Consider the following 27,500-nt stretch of genomic DNA (forward strand, 5'->3'; position numbering starts at 1 on the left):
CAGGGGCTGCTCCCTACTGAACCCTGAAAATCCTTGGGGTGCAGGGAGAGCCTGGGACATGCGTATGATGTCACCCACCCCTTTCCCCTCTAGGTTGATCACCCCACCCTCACCTGCTGTGTCCACTCTGGGTGGGGAGGATAAGCTGGGTGGGGAGGATAGCAGGCTTCCAGGAGGGATGGGGCTGGTGCCTGGGAGGAGGCTGGAGGACTGTGGACGGCTTGGTAATTTAATTATTTGACTGCAGAAGGAGATCTCATCTACTGGGTGCTCATCCTTGTTAAGCTAATTGTCTGTCTCCTTCTCTCTCTTCTCCCCCCACTTGCCGGGGAAGTCGCTGTGGCCTAATTGAGTTATCATAAAGATAATGGCTGATGCTCTAGCCAGGGCTGAGAAAGGAGGATCCCTCTTACAGCGGCTCAGGCTCCAGACAGGCACCCACCCCCACCCAGGAGCTGAGATGTGGGCAGTAGGTGGAGGAGGGGGTGGGGAGGCTGAGTGGATGATGCTTAGCCAGGTGAGTCTACTCACAGACGACAGGGCTCCCCCTCTGCTCTTTCCTGCTACCCAAGGAGAGCTTGTGAATGAGACAAAAGAGTCTCTGATCTGGGCATGTTTGGGGCTTTCTCAACAAGGCAACAAGGTAGCATAAAGAAGAGGTTTTGGACTTGGAGAATAGAGAGATCAGGTTTTAAATCCCACAGTCCCCTCTTATAAGCTGGATGATGGAAGGCAAATGATTGCTCTGAACTCAGTTCTCTCATCTGTGAAATGGAGACAGCTCAGCTCACATCACATTCTTGGTGGGAGGATTCAACAAGAAGGTGTGGATAAAGCAGCTGAAACAACCAGTGACGGGAGCTTCCATCCGCCTGTCCTAACACCCGATGGCAATGGAAAGGGATGGGCTGGGTGACAGGGCCTCCACAGGAGGAGGCGAGGATACAGCAGCCTGGCTGGGGGACAGCCCGAGCACCTGGGGCACCTCATCTTTACCCATGCCAGGCCCCCAGACAGCTGGAGATGCAGCTCTGGGATACCACGGTGAGCACAGGGGCAGTGAGGGATGGCAGGCAAGCCAGAGTAAAAGCTGAGCAGTGTGTCAGCAAGCAGACAGGAGTCAAGAAGCACATGAGTTGTCACCATTCAAGTTCCAGGGCAAAGCTGAAGGTGATGATGAATGCAGGCCAGCCCAGGCCCTGGAGAGAGAGCAGATTCCAGGCCCGGGTAGGCAAGCGGATGGAAGCCAGGGGATGATGTCAGGGCACCCGGGAGATTCTGCATTTATATATATATATATAGGAGAACAGGCACCCGTGCCCAGGGGACTCTGACTGCAGCCCACAGGGTTGGGAGGAGCCGGAAGGCCAGGCAGGGGCGGGCGTGCTGCCAGCTGGGCTGGGGCACACAGGGGCCTGACTGCAGCACCCCCCTGCCTTCCCAGTGCCCCCTCTCATCCAGCCCTTCGAGTTCCCGCCTGCCTCCATTGGCCAGCTACTCTACATCCCCTGTGTGGTGTCCTCGGGGGACATGCCCATCCGCATCACATGGAGGAAAGACGGGCAGGTGATCATCTCGGGCTCGGGCGTGACCATCGAGAGCAAGGAGTTCATGAGCTCCCTGCAGATCTCCAGCGTCTCCCTCAAGCACAACGGCAACTATACGTGCATCGCCAGCAACGCAGCGGCCACCGTGAGCAGGGAGCGCCAGCTCATAGTGCGTGGTGAGTGGAACAGGCCAGCCCCATCGGGGGAGCAGGGCCCCAGCTCTGCTGTGGCTGGATACAGGCTCTCTAGATTTCCAGTCTGAATCACAGGCTCAGAGAAAGTTGACTCCAGCAGGGACCTTAAGGATCAAGAGGTTCAAACCTCTTACTCTCTGGGAAACTGAGGATGAGGGGAGGACTCAGTTGGTCACTGGTGATGTCAGAATTGGCGCTCAGAATTCCCAGTGTCCAACCTGATATGACTGGCAAAAGCTCTCAACATCTTGGGTTTCAGAGGTGTCTGCTCCCCAACTTTGTAATGGTCTAGGAGGGTTGACGTTAGCTAGAAGGTGCCTAGAGCCCCAGGAAACCTATCAGGGACCAAGATGATCTATTCCTCCCCCCACCCCCCTCTTTCTGTAGTGCCCCCTCGATTCGTGGTGCAGCCCAACAACCAGGATGGCATCTATGGCAAGGCTGGTGTGCTCAACTGCTCAGTGGATGGCTACCCCCCACCCAAGGTCATGTGGAAGCATGCCAAAGGTAAGTCCCTGGCCAGCCAGCATCTCTGACACAGCCGGGTGGGGAGGGGAGGATGCTAATGTGACTGAAGCCTAGTCCCTATGCAGGACTCCTGGTCCTAGGTTCTGAGCTCTCGGGGACCCCAGGCTATACCTGAACAGGAGGTCCTCCCCAGCCACCCCCAAGGGTCTGTGGACGAGGAACAGCTGGGGTCAAGCTAGTTCTGAATTTCCTGTTGTCCCCATAGATTGACCTCTGCCATCTTCTCTCCAGCTCTAGAACTCAATCCAATCCACTTTCCCTATTCCTCCCCAAGTCTCCCCAGCCCACCCTGGGATCCCAGAGCCTCATCGACCCCTGCTCCTCACCTGTCAAACCTATTCTGGGATCTCGGTCCTTCTTGGAACCCGACTTCATCCCAAGGATGCGTTTGGTATCTGACAAAGTCCCACACCAACCTCTTATCCTTACTGTGTCCATGGCTGACTCTGGGGGAAGGGAAGGAGAGACTTGAAGCCCTACCCACCCCCAGCCTTGGAGGGTGGCCTCTTTCCCAGGCCTGACTGCCTAAGACCAGGCAAGTACCGCACGAAGGATCAGTCTTCCCTTTGCCGTTTGCCAAGTGGCCCAAAGATAACTCTTTCTTCCTCTCCAAGGAATTCAACCCAAAGGAAGCTCAGTGCTAAGGCGGGCATCGAGCTGAGGCCCCCGAGCCCGTCTCATTCCTCAGATCTGGGGCAGGCTCAGACCTCTGTGAGGGTCTTTCCTGTTTCCCAGGAAACAGGAACTGTGTGAGCTCCCAGCCCTTTGGGGATGCTTCAAAACGGCCCTAAATCAGCAAAAGAAAGGTGTCGGGGCTGTTCCTTGAGGCACTGTGATCCCCCCAGCTCACTCCCTGACCCGGCCACCGGCCCTCCTCTCTTCTGCCTCCTTGCAGGGAGCGGGAACCCCCAGCAATACCACCCAGTGCCCCTCACCGGCCGCATCCAGATCCTGCCCAACAGCTCGCTGCTGATCCGCCACGTCCTGGAAGAGGACATCGGCTACTACCTCTGCCAGGCCAGCAACGGCGTGGGCACTGACATCAGCAAGTCCATGTTCCTCACCGTGAAGAGTGAGTTTTGCCCCCGTGAGCCCTCCTAGCACTCCCTGATCACAGGCCAAGGGCCCATGTCTGCACTCACCCTGCCTCCCCCCCTGGTCTCCATTGCTCCTTCTGGGAGAGGGAAGCAGGAAGGATTCCTAGGCAGAGGTGGGCTTAGGAACTCTGAGGAGGGATTCAAAATCACTCTTATCTGAGACAATGGCCTCACTGTGAATGGCCCCAGCTCACTCTGCTCTTATCATGATAAACAGGTTAGGTTAAGTCACTAAGTCACGTCTGACTCTTCGTGACCCCATGGACTGTAGCCCACCAGGCTCCTCTGTCCATGGGATTTCCCAGGCAAGAATAGTGAAGTGGGCTGCCATGCCCTTCTCCAGGGGATCTTCCCAACCCAGGGATCAAATTCGGGTCTCCTGCATTGCAGGCAGACTCTCTACTCACTCAGCCACTAGGGAAGCATTTACTATACCAAACTATCATGTGGCAGCCTATTTATTTTGCTCTGTAGGTTGGCAATTCCATCTGAATAGTCATATCGAACAATCTTTTTTTTTTTTCTGTTATTTAAATGCCTGCTTGTGTATAACCTATTAGTGGCTTAGAAAAGAAGAGACCATATACACAGTATAGGAGAAAAGCCTGTGGGATCTGGGTTCTGATTCCAGGTCCACCTTTTGATCTTCCTGGCTTTGGGCAAGTGACTTAACATCTTTAAGCTCCTTTCCTCACCTGTGCTAGAGGTTCGTTCCCAGACCACTAGGCTCACAAAATCATTGTGCTTAACCCAGGAAATGATCATGGAAAAGGGAAGACAATTCAGAAAGGGCCAAAGAGCAATACAACTCACCTTAGCTCGGTGCCATACCTCTGGCTTCTAAATCCCCAGACCTAGAGTCGGAATCAATCGCCTTGAAGTCTGGAACAGCCTTGAGTTCTGTTAAGTTACCCACAGACATTCCTACTGGGCAAACCTATCCCTTCATGTTGTTAGGGGTCTATACTTATGATTCATAGGGTCGCAAAGAGTCGGACACAACTGAGCGACTGAACTGAACTGAACTAAGAGTCATGTCAGGACAGTGTCTGAAACAGACCACAGGCCGCAGAGAAGAGCAGTTAAACCCTGAGTTTTAGCATCTGGCCAAGCCAGCTGTGAATCTGGGCATAATCACTGTGACTTCTCTGGGTTTTCTTGGGCTCTGTATCTCACGTTCCTGCTGTACAAAAATGAGAGTCACGAGAGCACCTTACCTGTTATATTTTGTATCAAAAGTAGGGCAGATGACGTGTGTAACGCAACCAGTATGGTACCTGGCACCCAGTAGGCCAACAGAGATTCAGCCACCAGTTTTGGTTTTAATGGGAGACCCTCCAGGGTACGTGTAGGAAAGGCTGATGAAAGCAGTGCCCAGTGTGCGGTCTGCCCTGCATCTCCCTGGAGGCCCCGCCTTTAAGAGTCATAGTTTCTTTATCGCTTGCCAAACCCGTGTTCAGCTCAGCACAAGACGGGGAAGCCCCGGCCATCGATCGGAGCTCAGGGAGCTCCGGGCGCCGGAATCCCCGCCCTGGGGAGCTGCTTCCCTCACACTATCAAAAAGCACTTTGTCCTTAATAAAACCAGGCAATCAATCTACATCCCTCAGCCAGGGAGAGGAGAACACTGCTAATTCTGCCTGCGTGAGGCGAGAGGAATAGTAGGCACCTCGCGGAACTAGCCTGGCTCTTTGATCCTTATCTCCCCACTGTCAGCAGGAAAAAAAGAGCTCAAACTCTCAGCCTTTTCTTTTTTTTTTTTTTGGTTTTTGCTCTTTTCCTCTAAGTTAAAGGATTACACTGGGCAAGCGTGGCTGTATCTTTGGGCCCATGGTTCCTCTGTGTCAATGAGGCAGACGTGGGTGATGGGAGATGTGGTGATCAGGAGGTGGGAGATGTGTGGGGAGAAACAGTTCACATCAGGCTGTCCCTGATGTCCTGGGGTCCTGGGCAAGTCACCTCCCCCCACCCCCCAGACCTGCATTTTTCCGGGCCGTCCGTCCTCACTTCACAGCCCAGGCAGGAGCTACATAAGCGTGTTTTGTAAAAATCCAGGGCAGCCTCATGAGCACGTGCAGCAGCAGATCACACGCTCAGCCACCCACATTCACAGGAGTGTCCACCTCTGGCCCCTCTTCCAAGGGATGCCGGCAGCTCCGCACTCCTTGTCACTTGTGGGCAGAATCTGGCCCTTGATCCTCCCACCCCCTCGCCTTGTCCTGTTTCAGCCGCTTTGTCACTTGGCTCCGCCTCCTTCCATAGTAAGGCGCACGCACGGGGTTCTCCCTAGGTCTGCGTCCGCCCCGACCCACAAACTCCTCCGGGTTTTTCCCTCTCACTGCGCCTCCCTCATCTGCCGCCTGTGACACAGTCTCTCTGCCCTGCTCATCCAGCCCTCTGCCCTCTCCTCCTCCAACCTCCCCACAGGCTGCTGTTCAGCTGCGCCCCCACGCCCTCTGCACACCTGGGGTCCCCCAAACCATCACCCACAGGTGCTGCCTCTGATGGCCCTTTCTTCACACCCTTTCTCCATCACAATGCCTCCTTCTCTTTCCACTTCTGCTCTCCCCAGTGACCCACCAGCCACTCTAAAGGCCCCTACACCACCCTAAAAGCCAGCAGGAGAGGGGGAAGCAGGGGCTGGGGCATTTGAGGTCCAAGGGCAGTCAGTGTGGAGGCTGAGTGTGGCCAGGGCCTCTGCTGGAGGTTGAAGGTCTGACTGCTTTTCAGTGGTGTCCTCAATCATTCACACAGCGCCCGGCTGCCAGAAGAGGCTCCTGTGACCATGGGGCACTGCCGGGGGTGGGAGGGGGACAGGAAAGGGGCCAAGAGCTCCCAACCTTCTTTGGGAACTTCCGCTGTGCCTCCTGCTGCTTTTCTGTGGGCACATTGCTCCAGGCAACCCACGCTCAGCTCTTCCCGGAGAACATCCTTCCCCCCTACCCCCACCTCCACCTCCTCTGCCCTCTTCCTCCTTCATTGTCCCTCAACCTCTCCCACCTCCCCACAGGACACAGGTAGATGGGGAAAAACCCACAGGATCTGAGTGCGTGGGTCACACAAGGGATTGCCAGGGCAAAGCACTTCCTGGTCATCCCTCAGTCCATCTCCGACAGCCCGCACCAACGCTCCCCCACTCACCTGCAGGCTAGCTACGGAAAAACCTGCCATTTGCTAAGTCAATGGCACGGCTTTTCTTGATGCCTCTAACACTCTCAGGAAAATGTTGCCCCTATACGGCTCCACATTGTCAGACCTCACACTCGTGTGACCTGTCAGAGAGCAAACTGAACTTCATCCCCACATTAGCCAAATAGAAGTAAGAAAGTAATACAGCAAAGGGACATACATCATAAAAAGCATTCATGGGTCAAACTGGACATTTGTGGTTGGCCTCTGTTGGAAAGTGTCCTCACCATTGACCCTGATGGTTGCCAATGATAACAGAGGCTCTCTGGGCCCACATTAAATAATCCATAAAACTCTGTGGATTAGAGCACAGACTTTAGAACCAGACAAACCGGGGTTCAAACTCCAATTCTGCCACTTGATGGTTGTGGGATCTTGGATAAGAAATGGTCTCTGTAAGCCCCAGATTCCTCCTCTGTAAGTTTGAAGCTATAATGCCATTTATTCATTGGTGAAATTCAAGTGAGACACGCACTTAGAACATTAACACAGTACCTGGCACAAAACTCACATCCAGTAATCATTAGCAATCATTAGTTTTAGGTGCTGAAGATCTAGTGATGGATAAAATGGAGATGCTATCCTCAGGCAATTTAGAATCTTGAAGAGGACATAGACATATACCCCAAATAGCTATGGCATGAAGCGATAGGAAAGTGTGAAAGTGTTAGTCACTCAGTCATGTCTGACTCTTTGTGACCCCCTTGGACTGTAGTCCACCAGGCTCCTTTGTCCATGGAATTCTCCAGGCAAAGATTACTGTATTGGGTAGCCATTCCCTTCACCAGGTCTTCCCAACCAGGATCTAACCCAAGTCTCCAGCATTGCAGGCAGATTCTTTACCATCTGAGCCACCAGGAAAGCCATTAAGTGCCTTAAAAAGCTACAAACAAGGGGATACAAAGAGAATCAGGATCAATTTTAATTTGGGTAGCCATTAAGGGAATATTAAGAAAAGTTCCACAAAAGGAGCAGTTGCTAAGTAGGACTTGAAGGATGAGAAGGATGTTGACAAGAACCAAAGGAAGCCAAGGTCTTTCCATTCCAGGATGAGGACAAAGTATTGCAAGAGTGTGGAAGGCAGACAAGCCCATGCATTCCAGGTGGAACTTAGGGTTTCTGGTGGAGAGTGAAGGGAGGATAGGCAGGGAGAATACACATGAGGTGCTTGTGGGTTTTGGAAGCAAAAGGTTTTCTTTCTATGCTGTGTTGACTCTTGATATCAGGCACCAAACCAGAGTTGCAGAAGCCCAGGGGTCTGGTGCAGGTTGGGATTCCAGAACTGGTTCTTGGAGAATTCCTTTCCTCAAGGCCCCAGATCTCTAAGAATTTGTTAGAGGAAGCAAAAGGCTTTCCTAGTCCCTGGATACGCTTGTTGGCAACCATCCAGGCCCAGCTGGTCCCCAGTCCTCCCTGACCCCCAGAATGTGGGTGCTGCTGAGGCCATGCGTACCTGAGCATACATCCCAGCCTCAGCACTGTCACAGCACAGTACTTGACAGTTTACAAAGCCCATACCCAGCCTGTGATGTTGGCGCACAGTAGTCCTTCTCAGGAAAGGAAAGATCCCAGATCAAAGTGACTGAGTGATAAAATCCCATCTGAGACAGGTGCTTGCTTCTATGGACTCATGTTTTGATAGAGAGAGCACAGACCAAGAGATGGAAGACTGGTTGCTGATCCCGGCTCTGTGACTCACTGGCTCTGTATCCATGAGCCATCCTTTCCCTTCTCTGGGCGTCAGTTTCCTCATCTGTACAGTGACCCCTGCACTAGAATCTAGGGCATAGCTGATCCCAGGGTCCCCATCAGCTCAGACAGTCTGTGATTCTAGCTATGTGCATGGTCCTTTTAGGGCACCAGACCACCTCCCAGAACTTGGTTGAAAATAAATGTAATTAACAGATGAAAATACTGCATCCATGGGACTACCTTTTATCTCCCTGTTAAAATGTAAAATGAAACAAGAAAGATAATGACCAAAAGGAGGAGGAGGCAGTCCCCCTCCATCTGACAGTGGGGCAAAAGTAAAGCATCTTCAGAGAGAATGCTTCACCAAGAGGCAGGGACAAAGAAAGGCCGCTTAGTCTGAGGTGCAAGAGCCGGCTGTGTTCTGATACTACTGCTGCATGGGACTCAGTTGTCCCTTTGTGCCACAGGTTACCTGACTAGACAGGTTCTGTTACACCCCCAGACTCCCCTCCACTCTGTGAAGGCTCCAGTGATGGGCCCAAGGCAAAGCCCACAGCCGATTAAACCTATAAGGGCTCTTTGTTTGGTCTGGGTTTTGATTTGTTTGTTTAGCAAAATGTCAGACCAATTAAAGCCAGATCCAAGAGCCCTCCAGAGCTCACAGGCAGCTGCAGAACCACAGAATTCAAGAGGGAGGAGAGGAGGAGCCAAGTGGGGAGAAGGGGGGAGTGGAGGGAGGGGGACCCACCCTGGTGGAAGGAAGTCCTGGGCCTGGGTAGACCAGGTCATCCAGCAGTTGACCATTGGTGCAGAGGCTGGGATGCAGAACCTTGGAAAGACAATTGTGTATCCAGTGACCTGAGATGTTCCTAATTTCACATTTGCTCAAAGGTAACTCCTTCTGTTGGGCAGAAGCAGCCCCTCCCTTGGACCTGGTGGCCAGGGCTCCTGCTCTAGAGCTTCTTCTGCCCTCCTCAGCCCCTACCCTTCCCACGGGGCAAGGAACCTATGACCAAAGGACACGGCTGTCCAGAACCCACTCCTCCCTTTCTCGACCATGCTCCAGGCACCCAGGCTGGAGACATCCCGTCACCAGGCCAGGCTCCCTCCTACAGCCCCCACTGAACCCTGGTCAGGAGGTCCCAGCCTGAGCACACCCACCCTATGCAGGACCCAGGGAGGCCAAAATGAGTAGCCATAGCTTAGCAGACAGGAGGATCCTGACCAGGGAGACAAGAGTCCCGACTTCCCGTCCCCATGTGCCCCCACTGCTTCCAGATAAACTGGGGTCAGTCCCTCTCTCTCCCTGAGGCTCAGATTGCTCCTCTGTTCAGAGTAGTCATGACCTTTCTCTCCCTTTGCCTCAGCCCCTGAGGCGTTAACAGAGCTCAACAAGTGAGTGATACTTGCTGTGCCAGTGAAGACCCAGTGGGGCGTGTGAGCACAGCTCCAGAACCTACCTTGCAGAAGCCCTTGGTGTTTCAGGGCAGTGGTCACCAACTTTTTTGGCCCCAGGGACCGCTTTCATGGAAGACAGTTTTTCCATGGACTGGGGCCAGGGGGTGGTTTCAGAATGATTCAAGCATATTACATTTATTGTACACTTTATTTCCATCATTTTTACATCGTCAGCTGGTCTTAGACCCCAGGGGTTGCACGCTCAGTCGTGTCCTACAACTCTTGCAGGCCCATGGACTGTAGCCCCCACTCCTTGCATTCCCTGCCCTTTGTCCCCACCAGCCCTCAGGACGCCATCAGGCTCCTGTCTGGGCCTCTCAGGTCTACAGAGACTTGAGACCTGCAAAGTCAAGATTCTGAGAAAACTTCCTCCTGCTCCTGTGATTCACGCTCAGGCCTGCCACTCCCACAGGCAGCGGGTGCCCACCCCAGGGCCAGGTGCTGTCCACAGCGCTGACAGTGTGATAGGGGTGAGCTCCCCACAGGGCAAGGGCAGTAACGCCCACAACCTCCCACCTCAAGCAGCCCCTCCAGCTCCACGGGGACTGGCTGTGACTGTCCTCCTGGACTCAGCTTAGGGAATTTCTGTCACACGCTGGAACCTTGTATTTGCTCCCTAGAGCCGCTGTAACAGAGTTCCACAAACCAGGTAGCTTAAAAGAACAGAATTATATTCTCCCACAGTTCTGGAAGGCTCAAAATTCCAGGTGCCGGTAGGGCTGTGCTGTCTCTGCAGGCTCTAAGGGAACCTGTTTTTCTAGCCTCTGCCGGTGGCTGCCAGCCATCCTTGGCATCGCTCCCCCAGATGGGAGTCTCTGCCTGCATCTCCCTGGGTGTCTTCACACCAGCTTCCCTCTGTGTGTGTCTCCCCTCTCCTTCTTATAAGGACACCAGTCATAGTGAACTATGGGCCCTTCCTACTCCAGGAAGACATCTCTTTAAAAAATATCTATTTATGTGTATTTACTTGGCTGCGCGGGGTCTTAGCTGTGGCACACAGGGTCTTCCATCTTTGTCGTGGCACACGGGATCTTTAGTTGCAGCATGTGGGATCTAGTTCCCTGACCAGGGATCGAAGTCGAGGACCCCTGCAGTGTGGGAGCCTGGAGTCTGAGCCACTGGACCGCCAGGGAAGTCACAAGACATTACTAATAGTTGATATCTACAAAGATCCTATTTCCAAATAAGGCCATGTTCACAGGTACCAGAGTCTAGGACTCGAGATATCTTTGGGGGGAACATGAGTCAAACCACAACAATCCCCAGGCCCAGTGGTTTAGTGTTCACAGCTGCTTCCTAGAACTCTGGGAGCAGAAGTGCCCTCCTTTTCAGGATGCCACCACTGCCCTTGTCTGAATACACCCAGCCTCCTCACCAAAACTCTTGGTCGAGCGAGAGCTGACGAGCCCAGCCTCCCCTGTGCATTAGCCCTAGAGCAGGGGTCAGCAAACGGCCAATGGCCATATCTGGCCAGCTGCCCCTTTTGCTGGAGCACAGCCGTGCCCATCCTTCACACCCTATTACCTGTGGCTGCTTTCAGAGCTACAGCCACTGAATTGAGTCACTGAAACACAGACCTGTGGCCTGCAAAGCTTAGCATATGTGTAAGTACTATGGGTCTTTTGCAGGAAAGTTTAGGGTATTCACAACAATGACCCCAAAATACTACCTTCTGAGTAATTAAAGAAAGATGGGGCAATGTCTCCTTTTACCTCTGAAAGGATTCTGATGTTCAGGCTCATTTCAGAGTTGAGTGTTTTCTCATCTCTAAGGTGGGGATAAAAGTACTACCCACCCCCTTGGGTTGGAGCTGGTGGATTTAATGAAATAATTCAAATAGAGCATTAACCAGGGTGCATAGCACATAATGAACATTCAATAAACATCAGCTATTTTCATCATTGCTCTCATTTTCCTGTTATTCTGGGGAGTGTAGAAGACCAAAGGTGAGGGAAAACCAGGTCTCACCCTCACATGAGGAAACGAGCCCCCACCTCCTGACCCCTGACCCTGTGCTTCTGCTCAGCAAGCAGCCAAGAGAGGGACTGACTGATCCATTTTCTGGCTGGAGAAAGCGAGGCCTGGTGAGTTTGAAGGCCTTGGCCAGCCCACCAGGCAGCAGAAACAGGGCTGCAATCCAAATGTCAAAGGCTCCACGGTTCTCCATGACCCGCACCTCACCCCCTTCAACACACACGCTGTTTGTCAGTTCTGTGCCCCATGCACACGGGCAGTGGATGGCTAGGGTCCCCCCCGGCACCTCCCCACCAGCTCTTGGAGCCAAGGCTGATTGCTTCCATGCAATTTGAATTAATCTCATGCTTCAGGTGGAGCTTGGCTAATCAGGGGAGACAAGAAGCCGAAGTGGGTGCAATCAAATTAACAACGCTAGGCCCTGGCTCTTTAAGAAGGAGAAAACAAAGCCAGAAGGCACCTCCCCCCACCCCAACCAGCTCCTCCCTGGGGAAGCCTGGCACGGCTGCCAGGGCTGAGCAGAGCTTCTCCCACCCTACCCCACCCTGGGCCGACCACCCCACGCGCCAACAATGCCCCTTTGTGGCAGCTTATCTCACACCGCCAAACAGCCTGTGGTTCTTGTCGGCATCTTGTTAACAAGGAGCAGAGACACAAGCCTTTGCGGGGAGGGGGGGAAGTGGGCTGAGTTGGGGGGAAGGAGGGGCCCACTCACCTCGAATGGGTGAATGGGTGCCTGTATTCCTTTCAGAAACAAAAGGAGATGCGAGCCTCCCAGCTGGGGAGGAGGGCCTGCAGAACTCTCTTGAGCCTTCAGGGCATGTGCTGTCCCCTGGAGAAGGAGTCCATCCAGAAAAGCATTTTAACATGTCAGAGAGTGCATCCTTTTTAGCAAAAAAAAAAAAAAACACTACGGGGCTCCTGGAGAGATTTCAGTTAGACTCTCAGAAGGACTTCCTGAAACAGTCAAGTCAGGTCCTTGGGGTTGATGAAGAGTACCGTGACTTTGCTGCTCTTCCAACCCTCCTGGCCTTGAGGTCGTCCTCCCTGAGGAGAGGAGGGACCAGAGGGGCATCCACTTGAATGGGGAGGGGAGAACCATCCAGCCCTGTGGTTCTTCCCTCAGACCTTGTGAGTAGCTCCTGAAGCCCCTCTCCCAGGCCATCCACCTGGAAAAACAGAGCAGCCTAACCCCGGGGTGTCCCGGCTCCCAGACCCATCTGCTTCACCCCCAGTTTGGCTGCACTTCTCTTCAGGGACGCGGCGGTCTTTGCATGCCCCTTCTGCTCCCCCACCTCCTGCCCTTCTTCAACCAGCGTCACATCAGCGGTAAAATCACAGGTGCCCTGAATCCTGGCTTTGCTGCTCTCTAGCTGTGTGGCCTTGGGCAGTTTACTTCTCTAAGCCTCAGTTTGCCCATCTATAAGTGAAAGTGTTAGACGCTCAGCCGTGTCCAAACTCTTTGAGACCCCTGCCAGGCTCTTCTGTCCATGGAGTTCTCCAAGCAAGAATACTGAAGGGCGTTGCCATTCCCTTCTCCAGGGGATCTTCCCAACTCAGTGATGGAATCAGGGTCTCCTGCATTGTGAGCAGATTCTTTACCATCTGAGTAAAGTGGGAGTAAAAACAGGGTTGTTGTTGTGAGGATTAAATGAGTTAATGCATTTGAAGGAATGCAGAATAGTGTCTAGCAAATAGTAAGCCCTCAATAACGTAAACTTCCAGGATTATCCTGTACTGGTGCCCCAAGCTTCTTTTTTTTTTAATCTTTAAATACATATTTATTTTATTTATTATTGGCTGCGCCGGGCCTTAGTTGTACCATGCGAGATCTAATTCCCTACCAGGGATCAAACTCAGGCCCCCTGCATTGGGAGTGTGGAGTCTTAGCCACTGGACCGCCAGGGAAGTCCCCCAAGCTTCCCTTTGAAGCGTAGCATTCCACACCCCTTCCCCATTTTATCAGGCTTCTCCCAACAGCTGGTGGCATTCACGTCCTTTTTCTTCCACATCCTCCTTCCCACACGCACTGCTCTTCTCCTCTGGGTATTGGGAACTGAATCTTCCCTCCCTGGTGATTTGGGGACTGTCAGAAACACCAGCTGAGCTCCAATCACCAGCGGAAGAGAGGGAGGGCCACAGAGACAGAGAAGGCCAACTCATCGCCTCCCTGACTCCTGCCCCCAGGCCTGGCCAGCCCTGGACTGGCCCCCTGGCCCCGCCCTCCTCCAGTTCTCAGCTTCCAGCTCTCCCTTTGGAATTCCTCCATGCCATGCCACTCCCACCCAGCTTCCCACTTCTGGGACAATGCCCACGATGGGAGAACAGCCCACCAGGGCAGCAGGAGAGAAGTCTGGATCAAACCAGAGGAAGGGATGCTGGTGAGCTGTCAGGGGACTTGGGGGGTCTTCTTGGCACTCCCCAGCTGTGTGACTATTTAGACAAACCACGTAGCCTCTCTGCGCTTCCATTGCCTCACTGGTACTCTTGGTGCTAAAATCCCCCAGGCCACCTTCTTAACAGGAACATCCTTAATCAGGATGCTCTTAAACTGCAAAGATCAGCCCAACCCAGCTTATGCATGGGACCCCAGAGAAGGGGGAAGCTGGAGGGGCCAGGGAGAGTCCAAGTAGGTGCAGAGTTTATAATCCTCAAAGCAGGGTCCAGGGGCCCTAGGACCCATCCCCAAGCCTGAGGGGCTGGTCAGAAAGTCTGTGGATGCTGGGGGTGAGAGGAAGCAGAGCTGTCTCCCGGTGTTTTAAAAATCTATCAGCCTCTCACATCAAATTAAAATGTAAATAGCAGCTGGTCTGGGCAGGACCTGGGGGTGACAGGAGCCAGCCTGCGAGTAATTTCACAGACGGGAAGCGGTTACATCGGATTCTGACAACTGTCTTGTTTCTGAAATTGATTTCCTCTCCCCTCGCCTTGCTGCCCCAGGAGGGCCCTGGAGCGCGGGGAGGGGGTTGAGTCCGCTGCGGTAGGGCGGGGCAGCCAGTGCCTTTCTCCTCACTGTGGCTCCTGCCAGTAAAGCCCCATCAGGCCCGGGAGGAGGAAATTTGGGAGTTCTGCAAGGCTCTAAGGCCACAGGAGAGGCGCCCAGGGCCTGGGATCCTGCATCCTTCCCACATATACATGCTAGGTCCTGAGCAGGTGCTTGTACCCCAGAGAGTCTCACAATCAGAGATGAGGACACGGCAGTATGACATGCACCGTGCCAGGAACGCTTGATGCCCATAGGAGGGGTATCTGCAGTGACATGGGTGTCAGGGGAGGGCCTTGGGAGTCATCAGGAAGCCCCTTTGGGTTCTACCAGGGTTTCCCCCATTCTGGCCCAGTGCTGGAGGTTGGCACCAGGGTTGTAAAGCTCTAATCAGACTGGCCCAGCTCCCCCCAGGACCTCCCACAGGACCCCAGGGAAGAACCCACCCTCCCTACCTAGAGCGGTTGTGTGTTCAGGGGCAACTCACCCACTTGGGTCTCCCTGATGCCCTCAAGCCTGGCCTCTCCCTGTTGCCCAGTCCCCAGAGAATCTCCCACCACACCCTTCTTTGTAAAAAGAAATTAAGTTTCCTTGGCTGTTAATTGAATCACACTGCAGGAAAGCAGAGAAGTTGTATCTCATTAAAGCCTCCTGGGTCCTACTGGGGCTCTGTGTTGCCTCTGTGGCTGCTATTAGCGCTTGTCATGTAGAACTCAGCCCTGTGTGTGTGCAGCACCCCCCACCCTCCTGCCCATCTCTCGCGTGGAAAGTGAGGCTGGTAAGTCTTACTTCTCACGGTCATTGGTGGTGGTGGTGGCTAGTGAGCCATGAGCCAAGAGGCCAGAGCATCCGTCAGATAGCCTGCTCCATCGGGGGTACTGTGGGCATAGGGAGGCCGTGGTACTTGGTCAAGAAATACATTGGGACCCAGGCTTTGGAGCTGGGGAACAATAACAGTACCTACCCCAGATGACTTAATTCATGTAAAGTACTAGAATACTGCCAGCACGCAGTACAAGGACATTCTCAGTAAAAGGCAGCCGTAAAAATGTGTGTGTGTGTGTGTGTGTGTGTAGAGGGAGGGTACGCTTTTGTAATGCAGGGCTGTGGGTAGATATGTGTTAGGCAATTACATCAGGCTGTTGACATGCAACTGAAAACTACATCAGGTTACACGTGTGTCACACAACCTGTGAGTTTGCAGTAAAAGCATCGAGTGCGGGCTGTGAGGGTGACTGTGTTTGTGACGGTCCGTTGGGAGCGTGTTTTTGACATTGTCTGTGTGCAATGCACACATTGCATATATGTGCCCCTCCAGGTGGCTACACCTGAACATCTCTCTCGGGACTTCTCTGGGTCTGCCTTCCACCCAGAAAGCGCTCTGGGGCACAGCCGGGTCTCAGTGCAGTGAGGGTTCAATTGTGTTTACCAGTGCAATTCAGTGGAGCAGAGAGACCTTCTGATCCAGAGCAAGAAGCAAGGGGGAGACCAGGGGACTGGAGAGCAGATGGGGCGGGGCAACTGTCGCCCTGGGCTCCCCTCTGTTAGGGGGCTGCCTCGTTAAGTGCAGCAGCCACGAAGGCGGAGGCCCCCAGTGTGTGGCTCAGGAGGGCATCCAGGACCTGGGAGACGTGGACAGGGTCTGGGAGGAGGGGCGCAGCAGCGGAGTCCTGTCTGTGGTTGACAGGCAGACTGCGGAGGACAGGAAGGAAAGAGGAGGCAAGTCCCCTGTTTCTTGCCCAGGACGAGGGGCTGCAGAAGCCCCTATAAGCAAGAAGAGCTTGCCCAGTGAGCCAGACTGCCCACCACCTTTCATCTCTCCTGACACTTGGACATCCGCGGAGGCCCAAAGCATGAGCATCTCTCCAGGCCTCGCTGGAATCTTCTCTGTGCTGCCTAGGCGGTCTAGTGTGGGGAGCCGACTGCCTCTGCTGCAGCCCTTTCCCTAAACAGCACACACCCCTGGAAAACTGCTTCTCGGGCCAAACAAGAGGCCTGCCTTCTCCCTTTGTAAAGAGCTGCTGTTTTCAGCCTCCCTTCAAACTGCATGAAGTCTGTCCGTCTTCCTCATCGCACTCCAGCTTGTCAATGTCCTCCGTCGAGTAGAGAGCCCAGGACGAGACAGGATGCTTCACAAGTGGTCTGGAGCTTGCCATTCTATGTTCTGAAGACCTGAGCACTAGCTTTCACGGCATCAGCTCACCTTCCACTGTTAGTAACAGAGCTTCATGTGTTAAGAATCATCTCTTCCCTAATATCTCTAATAGTGGAGACTGAAAGTGAAAGTTGTTCAGTCGTGTCTGACTCTTTGTGACCCCATGGACTACACAGTCCATGGAATCCTCCAGGCCAGAATACTGGAGTGGGTAGCCTTTCCCTTCTCCAGGCGATCTTCCCAACCCAGGGATCGAACCCAGGTCTCCCACATTGCAGGTAGATTATTTACCATCTGAGCCACAAGGGAAGCCCAAGAATACTGGAGTGGGTTCCGTTCAGTTCAGTCGCTCAGTTGTGTCTGCCTCTTTGCGACCCCATGAATCTCAGCACGCCAGGCCTTCCTGTTCATCACCAACTCCCGGAGTTCACTCAGACTCACGTCCATCGAGTCAGTGATGCCATCCAGCCATCTCATCCTCGGTCGTCCCCTTCTCCTCCTGCCCCCAATCCCTCCCAGCATCAGAGTCATTTCCAATGAGTCAACTCTTCACATGAGGTGGCCAAAGTATTGGAGTTTCAGCTTTAGCATTGTTCCTTCCAAAGAAATCCCAGGGCTGATCTCCTTCAGAATGGACTGGTTGGATCTCCTTGCAGTCCGAGGGACTCGCAAGAGTCTTCTCCAACACCACACTTCAAAAGCATCAATTCTTCGGCACTCAGCTTTCTTCAAAGTCCAACTCTCACATCCATACATGACTACTGGAAAAACCATAGCCTTGACTAGACAAAACTTTGTTGGAAAAGTAATGTCTCTGCTTTTCAATATGCTATCTAGGTTGGTCATAACTTTTCTTCCAAGGAGGAAACTTCTTAATTTCATGGCTGCAGTCACCATCTGCCGTGATTTTGGAGCCCCAAAAAATAAAGTCTGACACTGTTTCCACTGTTTCCCCATCTATTTCCCATGAAGTGATGTGACCAGATGCCATGATCTTCATTTCTGAATGTTGAGCTTTAAGCCAAATTTTTCACTCTCCTCTTTCACTTTCATCAAGAGGCTTTTTAGTTCCTCTTCACTTTCTGCCATAAGGGTGGTGTCATCTGCATACCTGAGCTTATTGATATTTCTCCCGGCAATCTTGCTTCCAGCTTGTGTTTCTTCCAGCCCAGCGTTTCTCATGATGTACTCTGCATAGAAGTTAAATAAGCAGGGTGACAATATACAGCCTTGACATACTCCTTTTTCTATTTGGAACCAGTCTGTTGTTCCATGTCCAGTTCTAACTGTTGCTTCCTGACCTGCATACAGGTTTCTCAAGAGGCAGGTCAGGTGGTCTGGTATTCCCATCTCTTTCAGAATTTTCCACAGTTTATTGTGATCCACACAGTCAAAGTCTTTGGCATAGTCAATAAAGCAGAAATAGATGTTTTTCTGGAACTCTTTTGCTTTTTCCATGATCCAGAGGATGTTGGCAATTTGATCTCTGGTTCCTCTGCCTTTTCTAAAACCAGCTTGAACATCTGGAAGTTCACAGTTCATGTATTGCTGAAGCCTGGCTTGGAGAATTTTGAGCATTACTTTACTAGTGTGTGAGATGAGTGCAATTATGCAGTAGTTTGAGCATTCTTTGGCATTGCCTTTCTTTGGGATTGGGATGAAAACTGACCTTTTCCAGTCCCGTGGCCACTGCTGAGTTTTCCAAATTTTCTGGCATATTGAGTGCAGTACTTTCACAGCATCATCTTACAGGATTTGAAACAGCTCAATTCCATCACCTCCACTAGCTTTGTTGTGATGCTTTCTAAGGCCCACTTGACTTCACATTCCAGGATGTCTGGCTCTAGGTGGTTATCTGAACCATCTAAACCATCGTGGTTATCTGCGTCATGAAGACCTTTTTTGTACAGTTCTTCTGTGTATTCTTGCCACCTCTTCTTAATATCTTCTGCTTCTGTTAGGTCCATACCATTTCTGTCCTTTATCGAGCCCATCTTTGCATGAAATATTCCTTTGGTATCTCTAATTTTCTTGAAGAGATCTCTAGTCTTTCCCATTCTATTGTTTTGCTCTGTTTCTTTGCACTGATCGCTGAGGAAGGCTTTCTTATCTCTCCTTGCTATTCTTTGGAACTCTGCATTCAGATGGGTATACCTTTCCTTTTCTCCTTTGCCTTTAGCTCAGTTTCTTCATTTGTAAAAGGAAGGGTCTGTGAAGATCACCTGTGTGCTTAGTCACTCAGTTGTGCCCAACTCTGCGACCCCAGGGACTGTAGCCCACCAGGCTCCTCTGTGCATGGGAATTCTCTAGCCAAGAATACTGGAGTGGATCGCCATTCCCTTCTCAAGGGGATCACCCAACCCAGGGATCAAATCCACATCTCCCACATTGCAGGGTCGTTCTTTACCATCTGAGCCACCAGGGAAGCCCATGGATCATCTATACCCATGCCCTTCAGTAGAAACAAAATGCAAGCTGGCTATATAATTTAAAATATTCTAGTTGTCGCATGTTCAAAAAATAAAAAGAAACAGGTGAGATTCACTGTGATAGTATATTTTATGTAACTCAGTATATCTGAAATATTAACATGTGATCAACATAAAATTATTAAGGAGCTGTTTTACATTCTTTTTCTTTTCTTCCTGTGTTTTTGAAATCCAGGATACACTTTACATCACAGCACAACCTACTTTGGACTGGCCATGTTTCTAATGGCCAAGAGCCCTGTGGCTAGTGGCTGCTATAGTGACCACTATCTGGGTTCTGCAATTCTAAGACTTTGTGATTCTGTAAAATAGCTGGCAAGTGACATCTTAAGGTGTGCATGTATTTATGTGATGCCTTTCTCAGAACAGGAGAGGGACATGAGACCCTTAGGGTGGGAACAGTATCCAGGTTTCTTGCGGAGTTGCTACATGGCAAGCACTTCATATATACAAACCCTGATTGCCCCCATAACAGCTCTGCGGGATTAACACCCTTGTCTCCACATCACAGATGGTGAGTCTGAGGCTTGGAGAAGTCAAGTTGCCTGTGTTAAAGACCTCATAGCTGGGTAGAAATGCATCCACTTGGCCCCTGAGCTCTTCAAGCTGGGGGAGTCCACAGAAAGTCTCTTCTTCTTGACAGATGGGAGCCCCTGAACCTGCCCTGAGCTGTGGGGCTCTGAGAACACTGGGGCTGTTGTGTGCTGCTCTTTGCCATAACAATGGTGAAGAGATCCCACCCCTGACCCCAGGTGCGGTTAATGCTTAGGGCTGAAGGACCAGTTAGGCTCTTGAGGTCTTATTGTCTCTGATTGTCTCTGTGTCTGTCTCTTAACAAGCCTGCATGGGAAGACTCTGTGAGGCAGGACTGGCATGTATGGATGCACAGGCTGTGCACTGCTCAAAGGTGCATAGCCTAAGGGACAGGTAGAGTCTGGAACCCAGTTCCTACTCTACTGGCCAAGCTGTGGCTCCTGGCACCATGGGGCAACCAGCCAGAGGAATGCCTTTGTAATTCACACACAGGCCCTGGACAGGCAGGTGCAGCCCCACCTGGAGAGCAAAACAGGGATGAACTGCCAGCTTCTCACCCTGGTACAGAGCCTTGAACTACTCCTACCAAAGAAAGACTCATCCTTTCCCCTTCTACCTTGGGCCTCTGACCTATGCTGAGGCTTGACCGTGCCCCCACCCCCTTCACACACACAGACACACACACACACACACACACACACACAGACACACACACACACACACACACAGACACACACACACACACACACACCTTGTCATGAACATCCCCTGGCCTCCTCTTCAGTTTCAGCAGCCTCTTGATAGCAGGGATTCCCCTTGCCTAGGGGCTAGGCCCTCTTGCCTAAGGGGCTGAGCCTCTCAGGGCTCAGGCCTCCCAGGGGTGCCAGGTCACAGGCTCTGACCATTCACGTCTGAGAAGCAGAAACAGCCCTAAGGCCCCTCCCCACCCCCACATCCCGGCATTTTAGTCCTTCAGGAAAAATGGAGGCTTCTGCAATGCAAGGCCCGACTTGTTGATGTAAAATCTTACTCTATATTCCACCCAGGTTTATACGAGTGAATTATGCAAATCTTTGATGGAAAAATATTCCTCCGCACATCCTTGAGAGTGTAAAACCTTAGTCAATAATTCATACTCGCATGTCTCTGACTGCAGGCTTTTTCTTCATTATAACTTGCACCTCGTTATTTGTCTTCCGAGTTTTATTGTATATCTTGGTGTAATGCTGTGCATTATAAAATTTATCTGCTTCATTATTTGATGAGCCAGGGCTGAGGATTGTGCTAAGATGTTGGTGTAGGGGCCGGGGGACCAGGACTGCCTTCAGGATCCAGCCCCATGTGAGAGAAGGTAGAGGAGGCGGCTGGCTGCATGGTGACTTCAGGGGCCACCTGAAACCACCCTTCACCCCCCACACTGGTTCCAGATGTCCCCTCATGCACTGACTGGCATCCCAGGTCACACCATTACAGCACCTTGCCTTCATTCCTTTCTCCAAAGGCTTGCGTGTCCTTAGAAGTCAGATGACCCTGGAGAGTATGCTGGGAAGAATGTTGTCTGAGTAGGTGTTTAAAACTGGAGAGGAAGGAATTCCCTGATGGTCCAGTGGTTAGGACTCTGAGCTTCCACTGCAGGGGTCCTGGGTTCCATCCCTGGTCAGAGAACTAAGATCCTGCATGCCCAGCCAAAAAAAAAAAAAAAAAAAAACTGGAGGGCAGAGAACTCCTGAGGATGCTAGGAGGGAAAGGAAGGGGCAGCCACTGCAGTGGATCGGGGATGCGGTACCCAGAGGGGAGCCCGCAGGGTGAGGAGCATAAAGAGAGAGAAGACAGGTTCCTCTTGTGCCATAACCCAAGCAGGCCAGTGAGGGGAGGATGCTCAGTGTGAGCAGAGGGCCTCCCCTAATGGCAGGGGTGGAGAATGCAGCGCCCCCTAATGTGTCTGCTCTAGCATGGCTCATGGGTCCTCCTAGGAAGAGAGTCCTGGGGACCTGTACTCTAAGAAGCAAGGTCTCCTGGGAAATTGGTGAGGAAATGGCAAGGACAGGGACGGTCCTCCAGCTGCATTGGATCTCTTGCCTCTCTGGGAACTGCCCTGCACATCGTTGCCTCTGGGCCTTTGTTCCAGCAGTTTCCACCCCCAAGGGTTCCCTTGCCTCTGCCCTCCCCATTCGTATCACTGCACGTCAGACGGTGAGCAGTTCTCCTAGCGCAGTGCTTAGCAACCTTTCCTGGAGCTGCTGTTGTGCTGTCTGTTCTCACCACTGCAGCGAAGCTCCCAGAGGTCAGGTTTGTCCCGCTCACCATAGCTCCAAACCCAGTGTAGCCCTGTCGCCTAGTAGGTGCACCATCAGTGTTTGTTGAATGGCTGGGTGATGCCCTTGCAGATGCTTCTTCGCCAAAATCAATTTCTCCTAATACCTCCCTGAAAAACTCAGATTTTCTTCATGTTCATGTTGCTTAAGCAGGTCTCTACCTCTGCCTCCCCTTACCCCCTCCTCCCAGGAGACAAGGATCCTGGGGCCGAGACCATCTTTCCCTCTGCCCCACCTTCCTCCTGCTGCTGATGCTCAGGCCCAGAGGAGGGTCAAGAATGAGAGGCCTCTGCTCACGGTAGTGGGAGGCTCTCCTGATGGCCAGCCAGGGCCTTGATTGTTTCATGACGATTATTTTCAGGTCAGTGGTGACGGGTGGAGTGGGGGAACCTATTAATGCGCTTGTAGGATTTAATTATGATGCTGCTGGCCAGGGTTTTCTGTTGCATTTTGTTGGGAAGAACTGGGGAGTTTCTCAGCTGCCTGGGAGGGCCCTGCTGTCTAGAAGCAGGGGCTAAACCAGCTGACCTCTGTGAGAGCTTGAGCCAAGGACACAAGGCAGAGACCTCAGGCATGTCATCTGGGGTCACAGGCCTCCCTGTCGAAGGTGCATGGATCCAGTTCAAGGGATCCATGAATTGGGGCTGCGGTAAAATGGCATTTGTTTTTCACTAACTTCTAACTGAAATTTTGTACTTCCATTCTGAACCATAAGCAACAAACCACAGTGGTAGCGGCACCTGTGACTGTCATTAATAGGTATTTTTGCATCACAGCTGTGGCAGATATCTGAAAATATCATTCATACTCATCACTGTTATGAAATTGTTCTAATATAACTCACCACTAGAACTTATTTCATAAAGAATAGTGAAGAATATATATTATGTGATGAACTATATCAAAAGTTTGCTTTTGAATGTTATTTGTATAACCATACTTTGGTATATCTGGTTTCCTTTGTCATTTTATGTATGATATACATTTCAAAGGATTCTGTTTATTGCCTTAAAGTGAATGAATGAATAGATAGATAGACTGATTTGAGAAGGGGTCCATGGAATATCAGAACCCCTGATGAAGACAGAGGCTGCTCAGGTCATGGGTGGGCGGGGAGAAGGGGACAGGCAGTGAGGTTTTCTGTACCCACCTCCAACCATTATTAGACCCTCTCCCTAGGGCAGATGGGGCTTCTCTAGAGGCTCAGTGGTAAAGAATCCAGCTGCCAATGCAGGAGACTCTGGTTCCATCTCTGGGCTGGGAAGGTCCCCTGGAGAGGGAAATGGCAACCCACTCCAGTATTCTTGCCTGGGAAATCCCATGGACAGATGAGCCTGGCGGGCTACAGTTTGTGGGGTCGCAGAACAGTCAGACACCACTGAGCAGCTAAACAACAATCCGGGGACGATGTGCTCCGGGGAGAGGGGCAGCCACGGAGCGAAGGGTTGGGGGGGGAAGCCACGGGGTGGGGTCATCCAGGGGGCGGGTCATCCAGGGGGCGGGTCATCCAGGGAGCAGGGCAGCCAGGGGCGGGGGCAGCCAGGGGGCGGGGCAGCCAGGGGGCGGGGCAGCCAGTGGCACCTCTGCGCAGGGCAAGTGCCTGCGCAGGGCAAGTGCCCTCCCAGGGCTGGCTTTCCCCACTCACTGGGACCTCCTACACCTCCTTCCTTCCCCAGTCCCAGCCATGATCACCTCCCACCCCAACACCACCATCGCCATCAAGGGCCACGCCAAGGAGCTCAACTGCACAGCACGAGGCGAGCGGCCCATCATTATACGATGGGAGAAAGGGGACACGGTCATCGACCCCGACCGCGTCATGCGGTATGCCATCGCCACCAAGGACAACGGCGATGAGGTTGTCTCCACGCTGAAGGTAAGCACCCATGCCCGTCTCAGGGGGAACCCAACTCTCAGAAAGTGGGGAGCCCACAGCTATTGCATCTGAATCCAAAAGAAGTAAACAGGAGTCTGGGAGCCCCACCCCGAAAAATACCTCTCCTTTCCTACCTATTTCCCTCCTTCACCCACCAGCCTATGCCTTGAGCCTCATCCTGTTTCCTTTCTGACAACTCTGCACTTTAAATGTATGGGATCCTCAGCCACGCCCTCCCTCTCCCCTCCCTCCTGGACCCCTGGGATCCTCCCTCCATCCTGGGACCCCTCAGCACCCCCTCTCTCTTGGACCCCCAGCCTCCCCTCCTCCTAGAACCCCTTGGCCTCTCCCTGCCCAAACTCTTCCACACTTCCATCCATTGAACTTTCTGGGAAGAGGAGCTCTTGACAAACCCTGGGTGGGTCCCCTATGAGAAGAAGGTGGTCTTGCTGATCCCCCACTAGATGGGCCCCCTTCAGCAGATGGGCTGTAAAAGACTCTCCTCATTCCTTCCTCTCTCCGTACCCTCCGCCCCTCCGCCTGCCTCCCAGCTCAAGCCTGCTGACCGTGGGGACTCTGTGTTCTTCAGCTGCCATGCCATCAACTCATATGGGGAGGACCGGGGCCTGATCCAGCTCACTGTACAAGGTACCCACCTGCCCCACAGCCCCAGCCCCCTCCTCTGGGCCCCGGTGCTCATTGCCAACTCCCCGCAAGAGTGGGGGACACTCCACACCCAGGGGAGGTGACAGGAAACAGCTCTGGAAAAAAGCCTGAGTCCACTCTCCCTCTTGCCCAGAGTGGTGCCATAGGGTCCTTCCAGGACACTGCAGACAGCGAGGTCTGTGATGGCTGGAGCCCCCATGGAGCACACTGTTGCCCCCAGAAGTGGGGGACCTGGCTTTGTGGGCCCGGACCCTGGGGGAGGTGTGAGGAGGGAAAGTCGAGATGGAAAACCTGGGAGCTCTGCATGGAGGGAAGCAGGCCATCAGCTGTGAGGGGTCCCTCCAAAAGGGGCTGAGGAAGAGAGGGGAACAGAGCGGAGACCCAGCACGCCCGCCTCTGCCTCTGCGCCCTGCTGCCAAGCTCCTCCACCCTCATGCTGCCTTGCCCAAACTCCAGGGCTCAGGACCCTCAGACAGACCCTTGTGTCACCAGTCCTCCCAGCACAGATCCCTTGATCTCTGCAGAGGGTCAGCAGGAGGCTAAGCTCTCTGCTGCCATCCTCACCCCTGCCCCCTTCCCTTGCCACTCCCCAGAGCCCCCTGACCCCCCAGAGCTGGAAATCCGAGAAGTGAAGGCCCGGAGCATGAACCTGCGCTGGACCCAGCGATTCGACGGGAACAGCATAATCACAGGCTTTGATATTGAGTACAAGAACAAAACAGGTAGGTGAGGGCTCAGCCCACCATGGCGCCTTGCACCACCTGCCTGGACAGTGTCCCTCCAGTGGGACGGCCCCTGGCTGTCAGGGCTGCCCATCTCAGACAGACACACAAGCCCTGTGTCTTCCAAAGGGAGGGACATTGGTCAGGTTAGGAAACCAGGGGGCAGATGGAAGGACCTCTCCAGTTGATAGGGAGGAAATGTCAGTCCATTCTTCCCAGGACTGACCCTGGGCAGATCCATAGGGTGGTCTCATTTAAAGCAACTTAAAAGGCCCTGAGCCAGGAGCTACTGGCTGTATCTGTGGGGTCAGAGACATCACAATTTCACTGGATCATCTAGGCACTCCGGGTTTGGGATGATGGGGTTGCTTGGGAGTCAGAGAAGCTGGTCTTTTCCCAAGAATGAGTCACTGGGGAGGTAGGAGTCCCTGGAAAGTTTAGATCTAAGTTTCTTCTTAGAAGCCCTCCAAAACCCCTCCCTTGGGATTCTATTAATAGCTTCTAAGAGGTTGCCTTCTACTGTGAAGCCACTTAGAGCAAAGTGAACAATGGACCCCTGTGTCTCTGGGGAAACCAGGGACCCACAATCAAGTGGCAAGAATGGCAAGGAGGGGACAGATGACCTGGACAAGAGGCCAAGCTGTATGTGATCACGTTTGTATCTGTGTGACTATTTCTAAAAGGTACAGGCAACAGGGGGCTGTGCCGGAAAGGGCCCCAGTGTGGCTTCAGTGCAGGTGAGAGAAGGAGAAACATACCCCTCCTCTTGGGTCCTTTCATACTTTCAGAATTCAAGACCATAAGCCCATATAAGCCTTTCAAAATAATTTTAAAATAAAACACAGAAAGCAAATCCGGAAAACTGAAGCCTCCCCAACCGCCCTTCTCCCACCCAACTCCAACTCATCTTCCAGGCCTCAGCATAGATCCAAGGTTTTGTTTCCTCAAAAGCCTTCCGGACCCTTCCTCTCTTCGTTAGCACAGCACACAGTCGTTGGCTGGCTGACTATCCGCTCCACCAAAGTGCTAGCCCCAGGATGGCATCCACAGCTGTGTTTACCTCTTGAGAAGCCGCTCCGTCCAGGGCACTGGGTTCATCATTCCTGATGCAGGTTTCTACAGGAAGGAGCCCTTCCCTCAGAAGATTACAGCCTAACTGGGGAGAAAAGTCAGCTCAGAGCCAGGCCTCCCGAGGTCACTGTCAGTGCAGAAGGAGGGCCACAGAGAGAAGGGGGCGCTGCACAACCGGGGTCATCAGAGCAGCATCTCTCCCGTCCTTGCAGACGCTGCCTTGATTGGGGAGAAGATGGGGAGCTAACAGGGCCTAGACTCAGGGAGAGGGACAGGGCCGAACCCCAGCAAGGTGCAGCGCACTCCGGGGAGTGGAGGGTCTAGCAGAGGGTTCACAGACCCACTGGCGCTAGTGGTGAGGAGTCCGCCTGCCAGTGTAGGAGACGCGGGTTCGATCCCTGGGTCGGGAGGACCCCCTGGAGGAGGAAATGGCAACCCACTCCAGTATTCTTGCCTGGAGAATCCTATGGACAGAACAGCCTGGCAGGCTACAGTCCAAGGGGGCGCAGAGAGGTGGACATGCCTGAATGACTAAGCACACAGACCCAGTTTCTGGGTTTTTAGTCTTATTAGACTAAAAAGTGCTCTGGGCTCCAGGTTGGGAGGGGGCCTCTGGACTGAGCTTTTATTTCCTTGGGGAAGGTCATTGAAAACCACTAGCCATGTCTAAGATCCTAGTGAGAGACTTAAGCACCTTGGCAGGGGTCATCAGGCGTCAGTGGGGAGGTGGAGTGTCCAAGAAGTGAGTGAGCAGGCTGCCACTGTCCTGTAGCTGGGACAGGTGATGAGCAGGGGCTGGGCAGTGGTGCAGGCAGAGGGCACAGAGAGGAGAGGAAGCTTGCTGGGTTCATCTCACATCTCAGGGCTTCCCAAGGCGGGACACAAGCTTCCTAGGAGTCAGACAAGAAAGGGCAGGTCTGTCCATAGCCAGCATCTCCCTGCCTGGTTGATGTAGCTGGCAGGGCTCTGTTCCTGTTGGGGGAGTGGATGCCCAGGCTGTCACTCGGGCCC

At 52.9% G+C, this 27,500-nt stretch overlaps 1 protein-coding gene across 1 annotated transcript in view; it reads left to right on the plus strand.

The window, feature by feature from the left end:
• DSCAML1 (DS cell adhesion molecule like 1) overlaps positions 1–27,500 on the plus strand; it is a 364,704-nt gene that overhangs the window by 290,410 nt on the left and 46,794 nt on the right. The window contains exons 9-14 of the mRNA XM_018059732.1: positions 1,445–1,723; positions 2,129–2,248; positions 3,165–3,341; positions 23,831–24,030; positions 24,582–24,678; positions 25,290–25,418. Of these exons, the coding sequence (XP_017915221.1) occupies positions 1,445–1,723; positions 2,129–2,248; positions 3,165–3,341; positions 23,831–24,030; positions 24,582–24,678; positions 25,290–25,418 (1,002 nt within the window). The remainder of the gene's footprint in view (positions 1–1,444; positions 1,724–2,128; positions 2,249–3,164; positions 3,342–23,830; positions 24,031–24,581; positions 24,679–25,289; positions 25,419–27,500) is intronic.

This window comes from Capra hircus, chromosome 15 (assembly GCF_001704415.2).
Source record: "Capra hircus breed San Clemente chromosome 15, ASM170441v1, whole genome shotgun sequence".
Taxonomy (NCBI): Eukaryota; Metazoa; Chordata; class Mammalia; order Artiodactyla; family Bovidae; genus Capra; species Capra hircus.